Source organism: Mus caroli, chromosome 6 (genome assembly GCF_900094665.2).
Source record: "Mus caroli chromosome 6, CAROLI_EIJ_v1.1, whole genome shotgun sequence".
NCBI lineage: Eukaryota > Metazoa > Chordata > Mammalia > Rodentia > Muridae > Mus > Mus caroli.
Genome location: NC_034575.1, coordinates 110,646,028 through 110,661,665, shown reverse-complemented (window position 1 = coordinate 110,661,665; position 15,638 = coordinate 110,646,028). Strand labels below are relative to the sequence as shown.

Genomic DNA, 15,638 nt, shown 5'->3' with positions numbered 1-15,638 from the left:
AAGATAGTGACAGTGTGCTCATATACATAAAACAAATAAATACTTAAGAAGCCCTACGTGGAATGGATGTTTTTGTTCTTCTGCTGCTAGCGCCATCCTGTGGATTTTCCCTGCAGATGAGACAACTCCACCGTTGAACTTAGTGTTTTCCACTCACAAGCTGTGTGCCTGAACTTAGGTGTCAAAACTTCAGTCATGCCTGAGATCAGGCACTTATCATGAGTTTTTTCCTCTCCCATACAATGTACAGAGAATTACTGGTCTTGCTTTAACTTATTTTAAAAAAAAAAAGTTGAATTTTAGCAGAAACAGGCCTCACAACTGCTGTGCAACTGGGGCTGTGCTTCAGCGCTGGCCTCAGAAACACCACACAGGCCCAGTGTAGACAACAGGGCCTGCCCAGGGGCAAGTGAAGGACATCTGGGAGGGCTGACACCTCTCACTGGCCAGCAGGAGATGTGACTGACAGTCTTCATATCTCCAAGGGACATGCCTAAGAGTCCCAGAAGATGCCTGCGACTGTGGGTAGCACTGACCCCAGGGGTACAGTTTTCCTATCCACACCCATTCATGGTAAAGTCTGTACTAGTGAGAGATTAGCAACAATGACAAGTACAGGAGAGGGGTCCTAACACTGCAATGACGGCAATAGGGAATGTGGGCTCTCTTTAAAAAGCCACAACCAACAGCAATGCTCTCAGACTGTCGCTGACTGTAACTGAAGCCCAGATGTGGGGAGCAGGGCACTTTGATCTATGTACCTTCTCATCTGATGATGCCGCCGCCGCTGCCTCCTTCTCCTCCTGGACACCACACAGCTCTTCCTCTATGAGCACATACTCGTGAGCAGCCCTTTTCTCTCCTGCTGCCTGGCTGCTGGCTTCAGGCCAAAGGCCATCCTGTGGAACGAGGGCTTCCTGGGGCAGAACCTGGGGGTCCTCTGCCACATGCCCATTATGGCTAGATGGACTAGCTGCAGCGAGTGTGGCATGGCCAGGCCCCTCCTGCAGGCAGTCTGAGTGTGTGCTGAGACCCGGTAGGTCATCTGACTGTCCAGCACCTCCAGGGGTCACGGGAAGTTCATCCTTTTCCACTCTGCCTTCCAGGGAGGAGTTGGCCTTGGAGCTCAGTGGCTCGTGCTGTGGGGTCTCTTCTTTCTCCTCTCTGCAAGGAAGCTCCAGTGGCTCTGTGTAGTCAGTAAGGATCTTCTGTACAGTGCTCTCATCGTGGCCCTGCCTACGCAGGAAGTCCCTGGCCCATTCCACCCGATGTTGATACCTGCCAACAGAAACACCGTCAATAACACACTCAAGTCTCAATTCCATGACAACAAAGTAACCCAGAAAGCCTACAAGGTGGCCCACCAATATGCCGAGTTCTTCTCAAGGGTGGACTACAGGCCGAGCTTGCCGCCCTCATTCCCCTGCATCTAACTGTCCAGCGACAAGCAAGCGTCATTGACCCTTTAACATTATTTGCTTATTTTGACAAAGTTAACCTCCCTTTAACAAAGTGTGATAATCTATGTTATTTAAAACCAAGAGATGCTGGTAAATAAGGCAGAAAAAAATGTTGCCTTTTACTGGGGTCCATTTTGTCTTATTTTTAATCCTGGTTATCACACTGTTTCTGACAGACACTCCAGTCATGATATAAGACCCTTTGTTTAGCACTGGAAAGTAAATTTCTTTTCTTTCTTTTTTTTTTTTTTAAAGATTTATTTATTTATTATATGTAAGTACACTGTAGCTGTCTTCAGAAACTCCAGAAGAGGGCGCCAGATCTCCTTACGGATGGTTGTGAGCCACCATGTGGTTGCTGGGAGTTGAACTCTGAACCTTCAGAAGAGCAGTCGGGTGCTCTTACCCACTGAGCCATCTCTCCAGCCCGGAAAGTAAATTTCAATAGATACTTTTCACAGTGCCCAGGAACATCACTGGATATGGGAAGAACTGATTTTCCTTATACACTGTTCAACAACTTGTAAGGCAAATCATCTGTTGTGATGAAACACTCTGACCAAAAGCAACTGGTGGGGAAAGGGTCTATTTCACCTGAGAGCTTACAGGCACCATGAAGGGAAGTCAGGGCAGGCGCTCCAGACAGGACCCAGAGGCAGGAACCCAAGCAAAGACCTTGGAGGAACTTTGCTTCTGGCTCACTCTCTAGCTCACAATCAGTTAGCTTTCTTTTTTTTTTTTTTGGTTTTGGTTTTTTTGAGACAGGGTTTCTCTGTGTAGTCCTGGGTGTCCTGGAACTCACTCTGTAGACCAGGCTGGCCTCGAACTCAGAAATTCGCCTGCCTCTGCCTCCCGAGTGCTGGGATTAAAGGTGTGCGCCACTACACCCTGGCATCAGTTAGCTTTCTTATACAGCCCAGAACCACCTGCCTAGAGATGGTACCACCCACAGTGCTCTAGGGATTTCCTCCATCAGTTAGCAATTGAGAAGAATGGCTGTGTAGACCAATCTTCAACTGACACCCAAGATTACCACCACACACACATATATGTCCAAACATTTGAAAATAGTTCCCCATAATAATCCTCAAGAGTATAGTAACACATTAAATTTCTATCCTCAAAGAGTTGAGCATTTGCCAAGGTACAAAGGCTATGGTGAAGACAACGGGGCTGTGTCAGGATTGCTGGGATATGTTCCTGTGACATAAGAACATGTTACCAACCAAAGATCAGCAGAAGGCTGATCTTAGTGGCAAACACCAGTGGTTCGGACCATCCTGAAGATACAACTGAAGATACAAGTAATTTCATCCCTCTTCTTATTTCACCTGTGTGCTTGATACCCAGATATATATCAGGGTGCACACACTGTCCACCAGGCAAACTGTCCTTTGCACCTACAAAGCTGTTGTCTGCTTCACTTTGGCTTATTGGAATTCCAAGCTGTTCACATTGGTTTTCCTATACACAGATGAGCACACATCCCTGTATCCTGGGAACTTAATCTCTGACTCATTCATATATTACTATTCAGCAAGCAAGAGCAAGGGCCCTACTACTGTCCACTGTGCCTTACCCTGCTCTTTTTTTTTCTTTTTTCTTTTTTGAGATAGGGTCTCATTTATCCAGCCAAGACTTGAACTTGCCAATTCTTTTGCTTCAGTTTCTTGAGTAGCTGGTATTACAGGCCTGTGCTACGAGGCCTGGCTGAATCCGTAGCTGGGACTATGTTTCAAAGACTGGAACATAGCTGGGAGGTGGTGGCACATGCCTTTGATCCCAACACTCTGGAAGCAGAGGCAGGCGGATCTCTGAGTTCAAGGCCAGCCTGGTCTACAGAGTGAGTTCTAGGACAGCCAGGGCTATACAGAGAAACCCTGTCTCAAAAAGTGCTCCCTCCCACACTAAAGGACTGAAACACGGCAAGGCTGCTCTGAAACCTGTAGTATAAAGGCGTGGTTAATCTGGTATTGCACATGTCTGGGGTTTAGTCTGACTTTGTCATTCACCACTGTGTAGCTTCTGCTTCCATTTCCTCTCTCACAAAATTGGGAATGCTAGTCCTCCTGGCTCACAGAGATCTTGTTACATACAGCTTCTTATCAGCAAGGAACATGGTGGCCTGGCAACCAGTGCACGCAGTTGAAAAGCCAGAAAGAGCTAAAAGTTCTCTTGTGCTAGCAACTGCAGCACAGACTCTAGAGGTTTTGTGGCTCTTTGAACCTGTTCATTTGATTTTTTTCTGTCTATGTGTGTGGGTTTGTTGTACGTGCAGCGTATGCACGTGGTGCTCTTGGAGGCTGAAAGAGGGCGCTGGACTCCCCTGATGCAGATTGTTGTGAGCCACTGTGTGGGTGCTGGGAACTGGTCCTGGGTCCTCTGCAAGATCAGTGAGAGCTAATAGCCACTTCTCCATCCTCTGGACTTCTGTTATTTGAACCTCTTATGTCGATGTACTTTACTGTAGAAGAAGGGATCTATAAGATACATCAGAATCCTCCCTGACTTGAAAATGTGACTTAGTCACAGTGGTGCAAGTATGTTCTTTTCGCACCTACAGGGATAAAGGCAGGAGGATTGCATGTTTTAGGCCAGCTATATGGTAAGATCTCTGGCATACAAAAAATAAAAAGTAAAAGTATAGCAAAACAAAAACAAAAAACCACCACCACCACCACAACACAAACAAACACACAAAAAACCTAGTAAAAACCCTAAAAGCAAAAACACATTGAAAGAGCCACTTAATTGAAGATTCAGCCACCCGCCTCCTTTGTGCTGATCCAGAGCAAGCACACAGGGCTCTACTCCATCCCGCCCAGTGCCCCAGGCAGGACAGACGTGAACTCAGAGTTCACACACAGTGTCATACTTGCTGTGTGACCATCACTTCTCAGACTCAGAGTCTCGCCTACTCATGTGCCACCTCAGGGGCTGTGGAGAGGATGGACCGAGAAGAGGTGTGTGAAGTGTGAAGCACAGATATGCCCAGGAAGTTACACGTCTGCTCTCTTACTGTGAGGCCCTGGGGATAGCGTAAAACACAACTCCATTGTCTCAGTACACATTGCATTAAAAACTACACATGGCTCTGGACCTGACTCTTCTGAGACTGGGCTGAGCCACTGGCACCTCTGCCCCTCCACTCTTCTGTCACATGCCACAGCCACTGCCCTCCTGCCTCATCATCTCTCAGATGACCTAATACTTCAAAACAAGAGTGGCCATGCGACTGACTGTTGAAGAAATCCCAAGTAATTGGAAATATAAGAGGTAGATGGCAAATAGCCTAAGTCTGTAGTGTGGGGGGCCCAGAGTGGTGGCCTCCTGCTGCCTGGAAACTCCTTAAAAAGTCAAGTCCTGGAAGAGTGTTGAAGCGAAGAGTCAGTGCCAGAGAGCAAAGGGGAAAGGCAGAGGGAAGAGGCAGCAGGTAGGACTGGAAGCAAATCTACACCTCTCAGGCTCCCAGGCCCTGTACATGCCTCTCCCAGATCCCTTCTTCTATCTGATGGACCCATGTCCATTTAGTATCTGGGTCATCCTAGAGCCAGCCCCTGAAGGCCCATTCTATCAAGTGAAGAACTTAACTTCCATGGTTCAGTTCCTTACTTGCAGAACATGGATATCAAGAGGACAGGAAGTCTTCATGGGTATGGGGTAAGGACTTAGGAGACAAGAGAGAAGGCTGTCACGTGCACAGCGGCATCACTGGCATAAATAGTTGCTTTGTTGTTCTCCTGTGTGGATTCCTCTCACTCTGGAGATGAACCCGCTTACTCAGGGGGAAGCTACTCCAGTAGTGTAGTGTTTCAATTTAAGATGAGGTCATCCTCACTGGTGTACGTAGCATCAGGGACTGGCCAAGAACACCGAGGGCTGCAGGCACTACCCGAAGCTGAGATTTGCAGGAAATGTCCTCCTGTGCCCTCTAGAGGTGAGGTAGCCTTGCTGATAACTGCATTCTGGATGTTCTGTTTCTAGAGCTGAAGATTCATTTCAGACACTGCAGTGCTAACGAGTGATGCTCTTCAGGGAGCTGTCTGGGACTCACATCTTCAGACAGATGCAGCCTGATCAGGAGGCTCCTCACTGCCTCTATCTTGTCTCTAAATCCTAGCTTTGAGTACAGTGACCTGAGCACTTGGCCTTCCAGGGATGGGGTTCTGCCAGGTTCTAAGTAAGACCCACTCCAAGCATAGCCTGGGAACATGCCTCCCTGATACTCTGCTTGCCAGCAGGGCACAGCTATGAGTCTGCCTGCCATCGTGGGCTAGAAAGGTGGGAACATCACTGTGGACTTGGCATAATAAGGCTCTACAGAGGGGCTGGGATCTGAACTAGAGCATACAAACAATGAGGTCTGGGATGAATAGATGCTTGCTTTGTTTTATGAGAAAGGGGTGTGCTGGCCTGGCTAGTTTTGTGTCAGCTTGACACAGTCTACAAGTCACGTAAGAGCAGGGGATCTCAGCTAAGATGCCTCTATAAGATCAGGCTAGAGGCAAACCTGTGGGGCATTTTCTTAATTAGTGACGGATGGGAGAGGACCCAGCCTATTGTGGGTGGTGCCATCCTTGGGCCGGTGGTCCTAGGTGCTGTAAGAGGGCAGGCTGAGCCAGCCATGAGGAGCAAGGCAGGAAGCAGCACCCCTCTATGGCCCCTGCATCAGCTCCTGCCTCCAGGGTCCTGCTACGTTTGAGCTCCTACCCTGGCCTCCTTTGATGATAAACTGTGGTGCAGAAGCACTGGCAGAATTAAACCCTTTCCTCCTCAAGGTGCTTTGGTCATGGTTGCTCATCATGCAAGACAAGATAGCCTCAAGAAAGGACTACTCTTTAGCCCAGGCTAGACTGGAACTCACTATGTAGACCACACTGGCTTTGTACTTACAGCAATCCTACTGTCTCGGTGCTGATATTACAGGCATGAGCCACCACTTAGTCCTAGTCTTATCAAGGAACCGCTAAATTCTATGCTACAGAGAGATTCGAAGTCTGGCCTTGATATCCTAGAGTCTGAACCTAAGCCTGTGAGAGGCGGCACAGAGAAGGAGCCGTGGTCTCAGTATCTGGGGCTGTGCATGGGATTGTAGGGGAAGAAATTCTGGGAGTGACATGGTGAGATCAGTTAGGAACCGTGCAGGTGACTGTAAAGTTGGAGGAATGCTTCCAGGATGTCTAAGAATTGTTGACAGGGACTTCTGTGAGACCCCTTGACTCTAGTGTAGAGCAAGCAAGGGTGGGAGACCTGCTTAGAACACCAAGTCTCAGGACTTTATAACACATTCTAGATATGACAGCAGTTGGGTGTTTTGGGAGGGTGACCTGAACAAGCAATGCATGCAGACGGGATTTGAGCCACATCAAGTCCAGTCTCAGTTTCCAAGCATTATCTACTCCCAGGAGAAAACGAAGGCACAGGGTGTTGCCATCGCAGACCACCTAACACCAGATTCAAGAAGACGCAGCCACACCAAAGCCCAGGCAGCCCTCACTTACTTCTCTGAGGTGATTATAGGCATGTCTGTCTGCACACCTGGAACAGAAAGACGTTCTATTAGTTCCAGACAGACTTCCTTAGAGGGAACAAAACCCACAAAAACCCTAAAAAGACAGATAATTTCAAGATCACAGAGCTAACTGTCTACCGGCCACAGCCGGCTTCTGACCGCTGTCCTTCCGTGCATCCACAACCTCTTGCTGGTTCAGGTGGGTCCTCAGAGCCTTAGCCCCAGCTCAGAAGCACAGATATGCAAGAGGTCAGTTCATAAGTGGGATGCTTGGGCCCTGTGTGTAAGCTTAGCTTTCATTTTCCCTCTGTGGCTGGAGAGACCCTTGATGGTGGTATGGCTTAGGGTACGGAGTTGGGGGCTTCAGCTCTACCTCTGGGTGTCAAGTAGGATAAGGCCTTTCTTTTAAACTGTTTCCCAGGTCACTCAATGGTCTAGCTTTTACTCCTGCTCTTCATTCTGCCTTTAGGATAAGTTGTCTCCTCTCCCAGATTCAGCCTTGTGGTGGTTTGAATATGAGTGCCCCCCACCCCACAAGCTCATATTGGAACACTTACTTGGTCACTAAGGAGTGACACTATTTGAAAGGATTAGTAGGTGTGGCCTTGTTGGAGGAAGTGTGACACTGGGGACAGGCTTTGAGGTTTCAAAAAGCCCATAGTCTCTTTCTGTCTTCCTGCTGTCTGTGGATCTGCATGTAGAACTCTCAGCTGTTCCTCCAGCACCATGTCTGCCTGCAAGATGCCATGCTTCCTACCATGATGATAATGGATTGAACCTCTGAACCTGTAAGCCAGCCCCAACTCTTCCCATGAACAGAAAGAACACTGACTGAGACAAGCCTCACCTGCACGCTAAGGAGGTTTGACTCGAGGCTCCTCAGCTTGATGCCTAGGAGGAGGCAACGAGTCTGCTGAGATGGATTCTGGGGTGGTTTATAAAGCAGAGGCATTCTGACAGGAGACAATGGACAAGTCTCTCTCATGAAGGCTGAACAGTAGCTGACTGTTCCTCAAGACAGCTGCTGCCAGGGTAGTTATATAACCAACTGGATAGACCTAGCCAATTGATTAAAAAATATTTATTTATTTATCTTGAGACAGGGTCACATTATGTAGTCCTGGCTGGCCTAGAACTTGCTATATAGATCAGGCTAGCCTTGAACTCACAGACTTTTGCCTGCCTCTGCCTCTAGAGTGCTGGAATTAAAGGTGTGCATTGCTGTGACTATCTTTAGGACTTTAAAGTTTTATGTGTGTGTGTGTGTGTGTGTGTACGGGTGTTTATCTATGTAAGTGTATGAGCATGCACGTGTATGTATGTGTGCATGCATGTGTGGGTAAGTGTGTGCATGTGTGTACTGGAGTTCAGAGGGTTGTGATTGGGGAGCCAAACTCAAGTCTTGGGCAAACCCAGTAAGTGCTCTTAATGGCTGAGCCATCTTTCCAGCCCTGAATATTTCTACAAAAGAAGGATGACTTTGAAATATTAACACTTTATCATTGATGAGCCTCTGAGGCAGATCTGCAAAGCCTGACCTCCCTTTTGGGCCCCACCCATAGCTCTTGCTGTGTGCTGGGTCAGAACCCAGGCTGTCCACATACTAGACAAATCCTACAACATTCTTTTTTTTTTTTCTTCCTTTTTAAGACAGGGTCTGGCTATGTAGTAGGCTAGTCCCAAACTCACAGCAATTCTCCTATTTCAGTACTTCTAATCTACACTGCTAAGATTTCAGTGTGTTTCATCATGCCTGGCTTTTACTTTTAGTATTGATTGATTGTCCATTTGCAGGTAGCCCAGGCTGCCTTGAATTCACAAGCCTCCTCTCAGCCTCCTAAATAGTAGGATATCAGAACTGCACAACCAAGTTTGCCTTTATTCTTTCTTTTTAACTGGTACACAAAAACACAAAATCTGTAACATCAAGAGGTAACATGGCTTCTATCCGTGTACACTTGTGTAATTTTTAAGTCAGGTCTAATATCTTCCTCCTCAAATCCTTTCATCTTCAAAAACACTATGGATTGCCTTTTTAAAAAGAAACATTTAAGCCGGGCGTGGTGGCGCACGCCTTTAATCCCAGCACTCGGGAGGCAGAGGCAGGTGGATTTCTGAGTTCGAGGCCAGCNTGGTCTACAAAGTGAGTNCCAGGACAGCCAGGGCTATACAGAGAAACCCTGTCTCGAAAAACCAAAAAAAAAAAAAAAAAAAAAAAAGAGAAACATTTAAAAAAAATGTGTTTCAGTGCTTTGCCTGCATATATGTCTGTGCACCACATGCATGCGGAGGTCAGAAAAAGGAATTGGCTCCCCGGGGCCAGTGTAATGGATGGCTGTGAGCTGCCATGTGGGTGCTAAGAACTGAACCTGGGTCCTATGCAAGAGCAGCCAGGACTCCCAATGGCTGAGCCATCTCTTTAGCCCCCAAAATGCATCTTTCTTAGGCTTCCATTTTGGTTTACCCACAGCTCACAGCTTTATGCTCTCATTTAATATCACCACAGTGAAGCCACAACCCCATCCTGCTTTCTGCATTTCTAAGGCCAAGGCTAGAAGGCAGCCTTCCTGGAGGTAGCCCACTGGTTTTACATGCTCTGTGATGGGTGAGCTCTATGGCAAGGCAAAGAGACTTCATCTCAGGATCGCTTCTTGCAGCTTATATGGCTTTCCTGTCATTATTCAATTAATATAACAATCCCTGGGCATTAACCCACCCTATTGAGCAGATTTCCTGCAGATCAACATCAAGATGAACTGTCATGAATTAATGATTTTTATAGGATTCCTGATTCAATTCAAATAATTTGAGGAAGAAAGGGTTTTGTTTGTTTGTTTGGTTTTTCGAGACAGGGTTTCTCTGCAGAGCCCTGGCTGTCCTGGAACTCACTTTGTAGACCAGGCTGGCCTTGAACTCAGAAATCCGCCTGCCTCTGCCTCCCAAGTGCTAGGATTAAAGGCGTGCACCACCACTGTCCAGCTTACTTTTAAATCTTAAACTCTACTTATTTTTTTTGTGTGTGCGCACACACACACACACACACACACACATGGAGGTCAAAGGACAGCTCAGAAATCAGTTCTCTCTTTCCACCATATGGGTCTGTGATAATTTGACTACATCTGAAATTAACTAAAAAAAGGCAAGCAGTTGGATGCAGGTGTGAGAAGTTTTTCTTGATTGGGTCATTTGAGGTAGGAAGACCCACTCTAAATCTGGGCCATTCCTTTTGATGGCAGCCCACATAAAAAGGACCCAGAAGAAGGAAGCTTTCGCTTTTTGCCTGCTTGCCCTCACTTTCCAGTTCATCTACCCCGCTGCTGTGGCATTCCTTCACTGGCATTAGAGCCTACTTCCTCAGGATTCCAAGGTATACCAAAGACCAGCTAAGACATCCAGTATTGTGGACTGAAGGACTATTGGATTCTTGGACTTCCTATCAGGAGACAGACAGCCACTGTTGGACTATCTGGACCACAGCCTATAAGCCACTCTAATAAATCATATAAATATATATATGTGAACAAACCCCTTCATATATAAATATATACCTATATATGTATATATAAATATATGTATATTTCACACACATACAAACTCTTAACACAGTTCATCTGGGAGATCTAACTCAGGTCATAAGGATTGGTGATAAGCACTTTTATCCACCAAGTTGCCCACCACCAAGCCCATATTAATAAATATGTTTAACAATGCCATGGTTATTGTAAATTCTACCTCTGCAAATGAACCACCAAGCTCATTTTGACAGCAGCACAGGCAGGGAGAAGTTCCTACACACAGCATCCTACCAGGCAAAGTGTAACAAAAAGCCCGATTAATAGTTTTCCTGTCTTTGAGGGGCAAAGGATTGAAATCAAGGCCCTATATGTGTAAAGGCTTCTAAGCATTCCAGAAGGAAGGTGCAACCAATGCATTTCCAAGAACTAGAAAAGATCCTTTTGCCTGATCTGCTGGCAGATGGGAGACTCTGAGTTCAAGGCCAGCCTGGGCTAAGTAGTGAGACAGTCAAAAAAAAAAAAAGTCAAACTAAACAGAACAAGTAGCTGTTTTGATGCAAATTCTTGTAGCTGCTCTGCTCTTCTCTGTCAGTGTTGCCTCTCTTCCAGAACTTACCATGTCACCAGGACTCGTAAGCACCAAATGAGAGCAACGCAGCTTACCTTTCCATCTGGCAGCCAGCTTGGGGTTGGCGATGGTGAAGTTTGGACGGCTTCTGGAAAGAATTCCCTTTCCAAAGTAACCCTTGCAAGAAGAGACACGGGCGCTGCTCAGTGGTTAGGCTTCAGCTGTAGTGGAGTAGACTACTCAACAGCCTCACGTCTCCCAATTTCCTAGTCATCACCCCCCCCCCCACCTCTGCAGTGTGTATAGTGTGTGTAGGTGTTCATGTGCGAGTGTGAACATGTGGGTGTGCAGGTGCACGTGTGCACATGTGGGTGTGCAGGTGCAGCATGCATATGTGAAGTGCAGGTGCACGTGTGTACATGCGGGCGTGCAGGTGAATGTATGCATATGTGGGAGTGCAGGTACATGTGTGCACATGTGGGTGTGCAGGTGAATGTATGCATATGTGGAGTGCAGGTGCATGTGTGCACATGTGGAGTGCAGGTGCACGTGTGAATATGTGGGTGTGCAGGTGCAGTATGCATATGTGGAGTGCAGGTGCACGTGTGTACATGTGGGTGTGCAGTTGCACGTGTGCACATCTGCATGCCATCAATGTTGACTATTTCCCATAGGGCTGGGGTCTGAACTTAGGACCTTGTGTACTCTGCCCATAGATCCATCTCTGCAGCCCTCCAGCTTTCAGTACCAGCTCTTCTTTCTCATGACGAATTGCCCTGGCTTGTGTCTGGCATCCCTAAAGGCATTAGAACAGGCAGGGGCAGTTTTTTCTCACATGTGGCCCAGGAACACAGTGTACCTGGGAGTGAGAGCTATACCCACAGCAGACCTAGGTATTTTTGGATTCTTCTGTACTCTGGAGAGGAAGTGTCCCTCTCTTTCCTGCTGGTTCCCCCGAAATATATAATTTCCCTGCTTTTGATTATAAATAAACAGAAAAATAATCAAATAGTAATAAGATGAATAAAACTTATTCAGTATGTGTAAAGCCTCATTTTACCTTAGTCACAAACAAAGGCCTCAGCAGGGAACTGTAGGCACATAGGACCCAATGAGGCCTTAATGCACTATGTTCCCAGGGACCCCAGGGCTGAGGCCCCTGACATTACAGTAAACTCTCTAGAGAAGGTAGAAGCGAGGCAGAATGCCCATCATAGTCCTGAGCTGGGAGCAGGAGCAGGATTCACTGTCATAGGTAAATACCTTCCAGTGGGGATGGCAGGTACAGTTCAGAGGTGGAACACAAGACCCTCAGTGCAAACCCCAGCACCAAACCAAACTAGCAAACCCTAACACTGGATTCTGATGACAGAACACTGCTCCATTAATTTATAATGTCACTGAATTAAAGGTATGCTTATAAGGAGTGAACGTCATGGCTATAAACTACATCTCAATTAGTTTATGTAAAAATATCAATTACGGGCTGGTGAGATGGCTCAGCGGTTAAGAGCACTGACTACCCTTCCAAAGGTCCTGAGTTCAAATCCCAGCAACCACATGGTGGCTCACAACCATCCGTAACAAGATCTGACGCCCTCTTCTGGTGTGTCTGAAGACAACTACAGTGTACTTACATATAATAAATAAATAAATCTTTAAAAAAAAAAGAGAAAAAAATATCAACTACTTTTTAAGAGCCAGTCATTTAATTTATGTGTATGAGTGTTTTGCCTGCATGTATGTCTATTTGTATACCATATATGCCTGGTGCCTTCAGAGGCCAGAAGAGGGTATTGAATCATCTGGAACTAGAATTACAGATAACCGTGAGCTGCCATATTGGTGCTGGGATCAGATCCGGGGCCTCTGGAAAAGCAATCACTGCACTTAACTGCTGAGTCATCTCTCCATCAGGCTGGCTTTTAAAGTGTCCTAGCAATAAAAAGGAGATGGAGAGTGGGTCTCATCTGTTGTCCTGTCTAACAAATGCCAGCAAGGAGAGAGAGCAGAGATGTTGGGGAACTTTCCACAGGCCCTGGCTTCACAGGCCCATGCCACTGTGTAGTGACCTCTGGAAAGGGACAGGAGTCAGTAGAGATGACTGTCAAGTCTTTACTCATTATCTTTCTGTAAATTACTTCTCTGTCTTTACTATACAGAGCTTCACCCTGTGTTGCTGACTGTGTGTTTGTGGTTGGGCATGTCTAGCTCTCAGGCTTAGAGTTGAAGTTTCACATCTGCTGCTTATGGTTGGTTCTGGGAGGAACCTGGAATAGGAGGCGGCTGCTTGGGGTGTCCCCAGGAAGGAACCAGAACGGCCTGGGCTTACCTTCCCATACAGCTGCTCCATGTCCTCTGTGCCCCTCACCACCACATTGTTGCTAATCATTTCAGCCTGGAATATTCGGAATTCCTTCCTGGGACCTTGGTCCTGACCAAAGGGGATGGGCAGTGGTGACTCGTAACTCTCATACACTCTTCTTTTCCTCTTAGGAGCACGGAAGACCGCCTCTGCCATTCTTCAAGGATAACAGGTCCCTAGAGGACAAAGGAGGGGAACCAGTCAGTAACCGCGGACCATCAGAGCCAGCACACTCAGAACCAGGTTCACCTGCTCTCTGGGGGAAACGCAGAGTATTTGTAAAACAATCAACTAGAAGACACCATGTAATAAGGACATCAGTCACAGGGGCATCTCAGATGCTAAGACCTCTAAGAAGCCTTTAATCCCTGCACTAGGGAGGCAGAGGCAGGCGGATTTCTGAGTTCGAGGCCAGCCTGGTCTACAGAGTGAGTTCCAGGACAGCCAGGGCTACACAGAGAAACCCTGTCTCGGAAAAAAAAAAAAAAAAAGGAAATCCACAAATCATAGCAGAGTCACTGTCATTTAGGGGCCAGTTATGTCCTACGAAACGCCAGTGTGTGCAGCGACTGAAGCCAGGCTGTCCGTGCTGTATTCTACCCTGTGTGCTGGCTACCGCAGTGCACACACCACCATCAGGAAGCTGCTGCATCTTAGCTGGAAAACCTTTGGTAAAAGTCCCACCGATGCTGGGCTTTAGTTCATCTATAAAGGGGGCGGGGGGGAACCTAGCTCCTGACAGCCATGGTTCACAGAGGACAGGGCCTGGCAGAGTGGCATCACCCACACTCTGATGATGCTGGTCAAGAAGTGAGCGCCATTTTACAGTCAAGGCAACACTCAGGTCAGTGAGGCCCGTAAGGGCCCTGTGAATGACATCACTGGATTAACATCAGGGCTGTGGGAACCAGAGCCCAGGCCCTCTCTGTGGCTCCTGCTCAGACACAGGTTTGTATCTGTTTACTGTGGTCTGAGTGAGATGCCACACAGCTACCAACCAGGTAGAGACTTACCTAGAAGGATCCAAGGAAACTGATGTGAAGGACCTCTTTATTCTGGGTCTTATTCTGACCCAAGGAGGCAAAACAAGTGTGGAACACACACAAAACTGAGTTGGATGTGACACGGAGCTGGGGCCGGCTACCAGCACCAATCATTGCTGAGCCACAGCCCATGCAAGTGTGTACATTCCAACTGACAGATGCTTCACCAGGTGGGTGGGGGATTTGAACCTGCAGCTGTCTAGGGTCAGGTCTACACATGACTTAAACTGGGAGGTTACAGAGAGCCCTCAGGTCACCTACATAACCCCTTACAAAGGACAAAATGTGACTGATGACCTGGGTGCCCTTACCCTCAAACCAACATTCATTAGGCAGCAGAGAGTTGGGCCTGAGGAGGTGGGTGTCATGACCATTAAGAAGAAACGATGTGGCAGGAGCACTGCCTGCTCTTTTAGAGGATTCAGGTTCCACCCTCAGTATCCATAGGGTAGTTCATGCCCATCTGTAACTCCAGTCCCAAGGATCCAATGCCCTCTTTTGGCCTCTGTGGGTACTGCATGCATGATAAGCACAGACAAGACACACAGGCAGGCAGACACCCGCAAAATGACAGTCGTGTTGGTGGTAATAACAGAAACATCAAGCCCTGGCCAAGGTGTTCATGAAACTTCTCATGAAGCCAGAAACATCAATAAAGACAGAAGGAAACATGGACCAAGGAAGTTAGAACAACGGACAAGTGCGTGTCAAAGATACCCATGCACAGGGATGGAGAGAGGCTTGGTAGGTACTCATCCAGAAGAAAGACCCAGGTTCAATTCCCAGCATGCACATGGTGGCTTATACCCACCTGCAACTCTAGTTGCAGGGGATCAGAAAGCCTCTTCTGGCTCCCTGCGGAACAAAGTACTCGAATGTTACATGTCATAAAGCAGATACATATATCCAGGTACATACGTATAGGGTAGACCAGACCAGGACGGTGGTCTGGAGGACTGGATATAAAGGCTTTTAGTTGCTTCTTTTCCTAGTGCTGGGAATTGAACTCAGGGCCTGGCTCATTTAAAGAAAACTCTCTATCAAAAGAGCCACAGGCAGGCGAATTTCTGAGTTCGAGGCCAGCCTGGTCTACAAAGTGAGTTCCAGGACAGCCAGGGCTATACAGAAACCCTGTCTCAAAAAAAAAAAAAAAAAAAAAAAAAAAAAAAAAA

The 15,638-nt window shown here is 47.2% G+C and overlaps 1 protein-coding gene across 2 annotated transcripts in view; it reads right to left on the bottom strand.

Annotated features, from left to right (window-relative positions):
• Positions 1-15,638, bottom strand: part of Tsen2 (tRNA splicing endonuclease subunit 2) — a 50,163-nt gene that overhangs the window by 33,290 nt on the left and 1,235 nt on the right. For both annotated transcript variants that reach the window (XR_003836959.1, XM_021165226.2), the window contains exons 2-5: positions 13,391-13,599; positions 11,154-11,235; positions 6,962-6,998; positions 762-1,278 (exon numbers count right to left, since the gene is read on the bottom strand). Coding sequence is in view for 1 of the 2 variants with exons in the window: in XM_021165226.2 (XP_021020885.1) it covers positions 762-1,278; positions 6,962-6,998; positions 11,154-11,235; positions 13,391-13,579 (825 nt within the window). In the remaining variant the exon portion in view is untranslated. The remainder of the gene's footprint in view (positions 1-761; positions 1,279-6,961; positions 6,999-11,153; positions 11,236-13,390; positions 13,600-15,638) is intronic.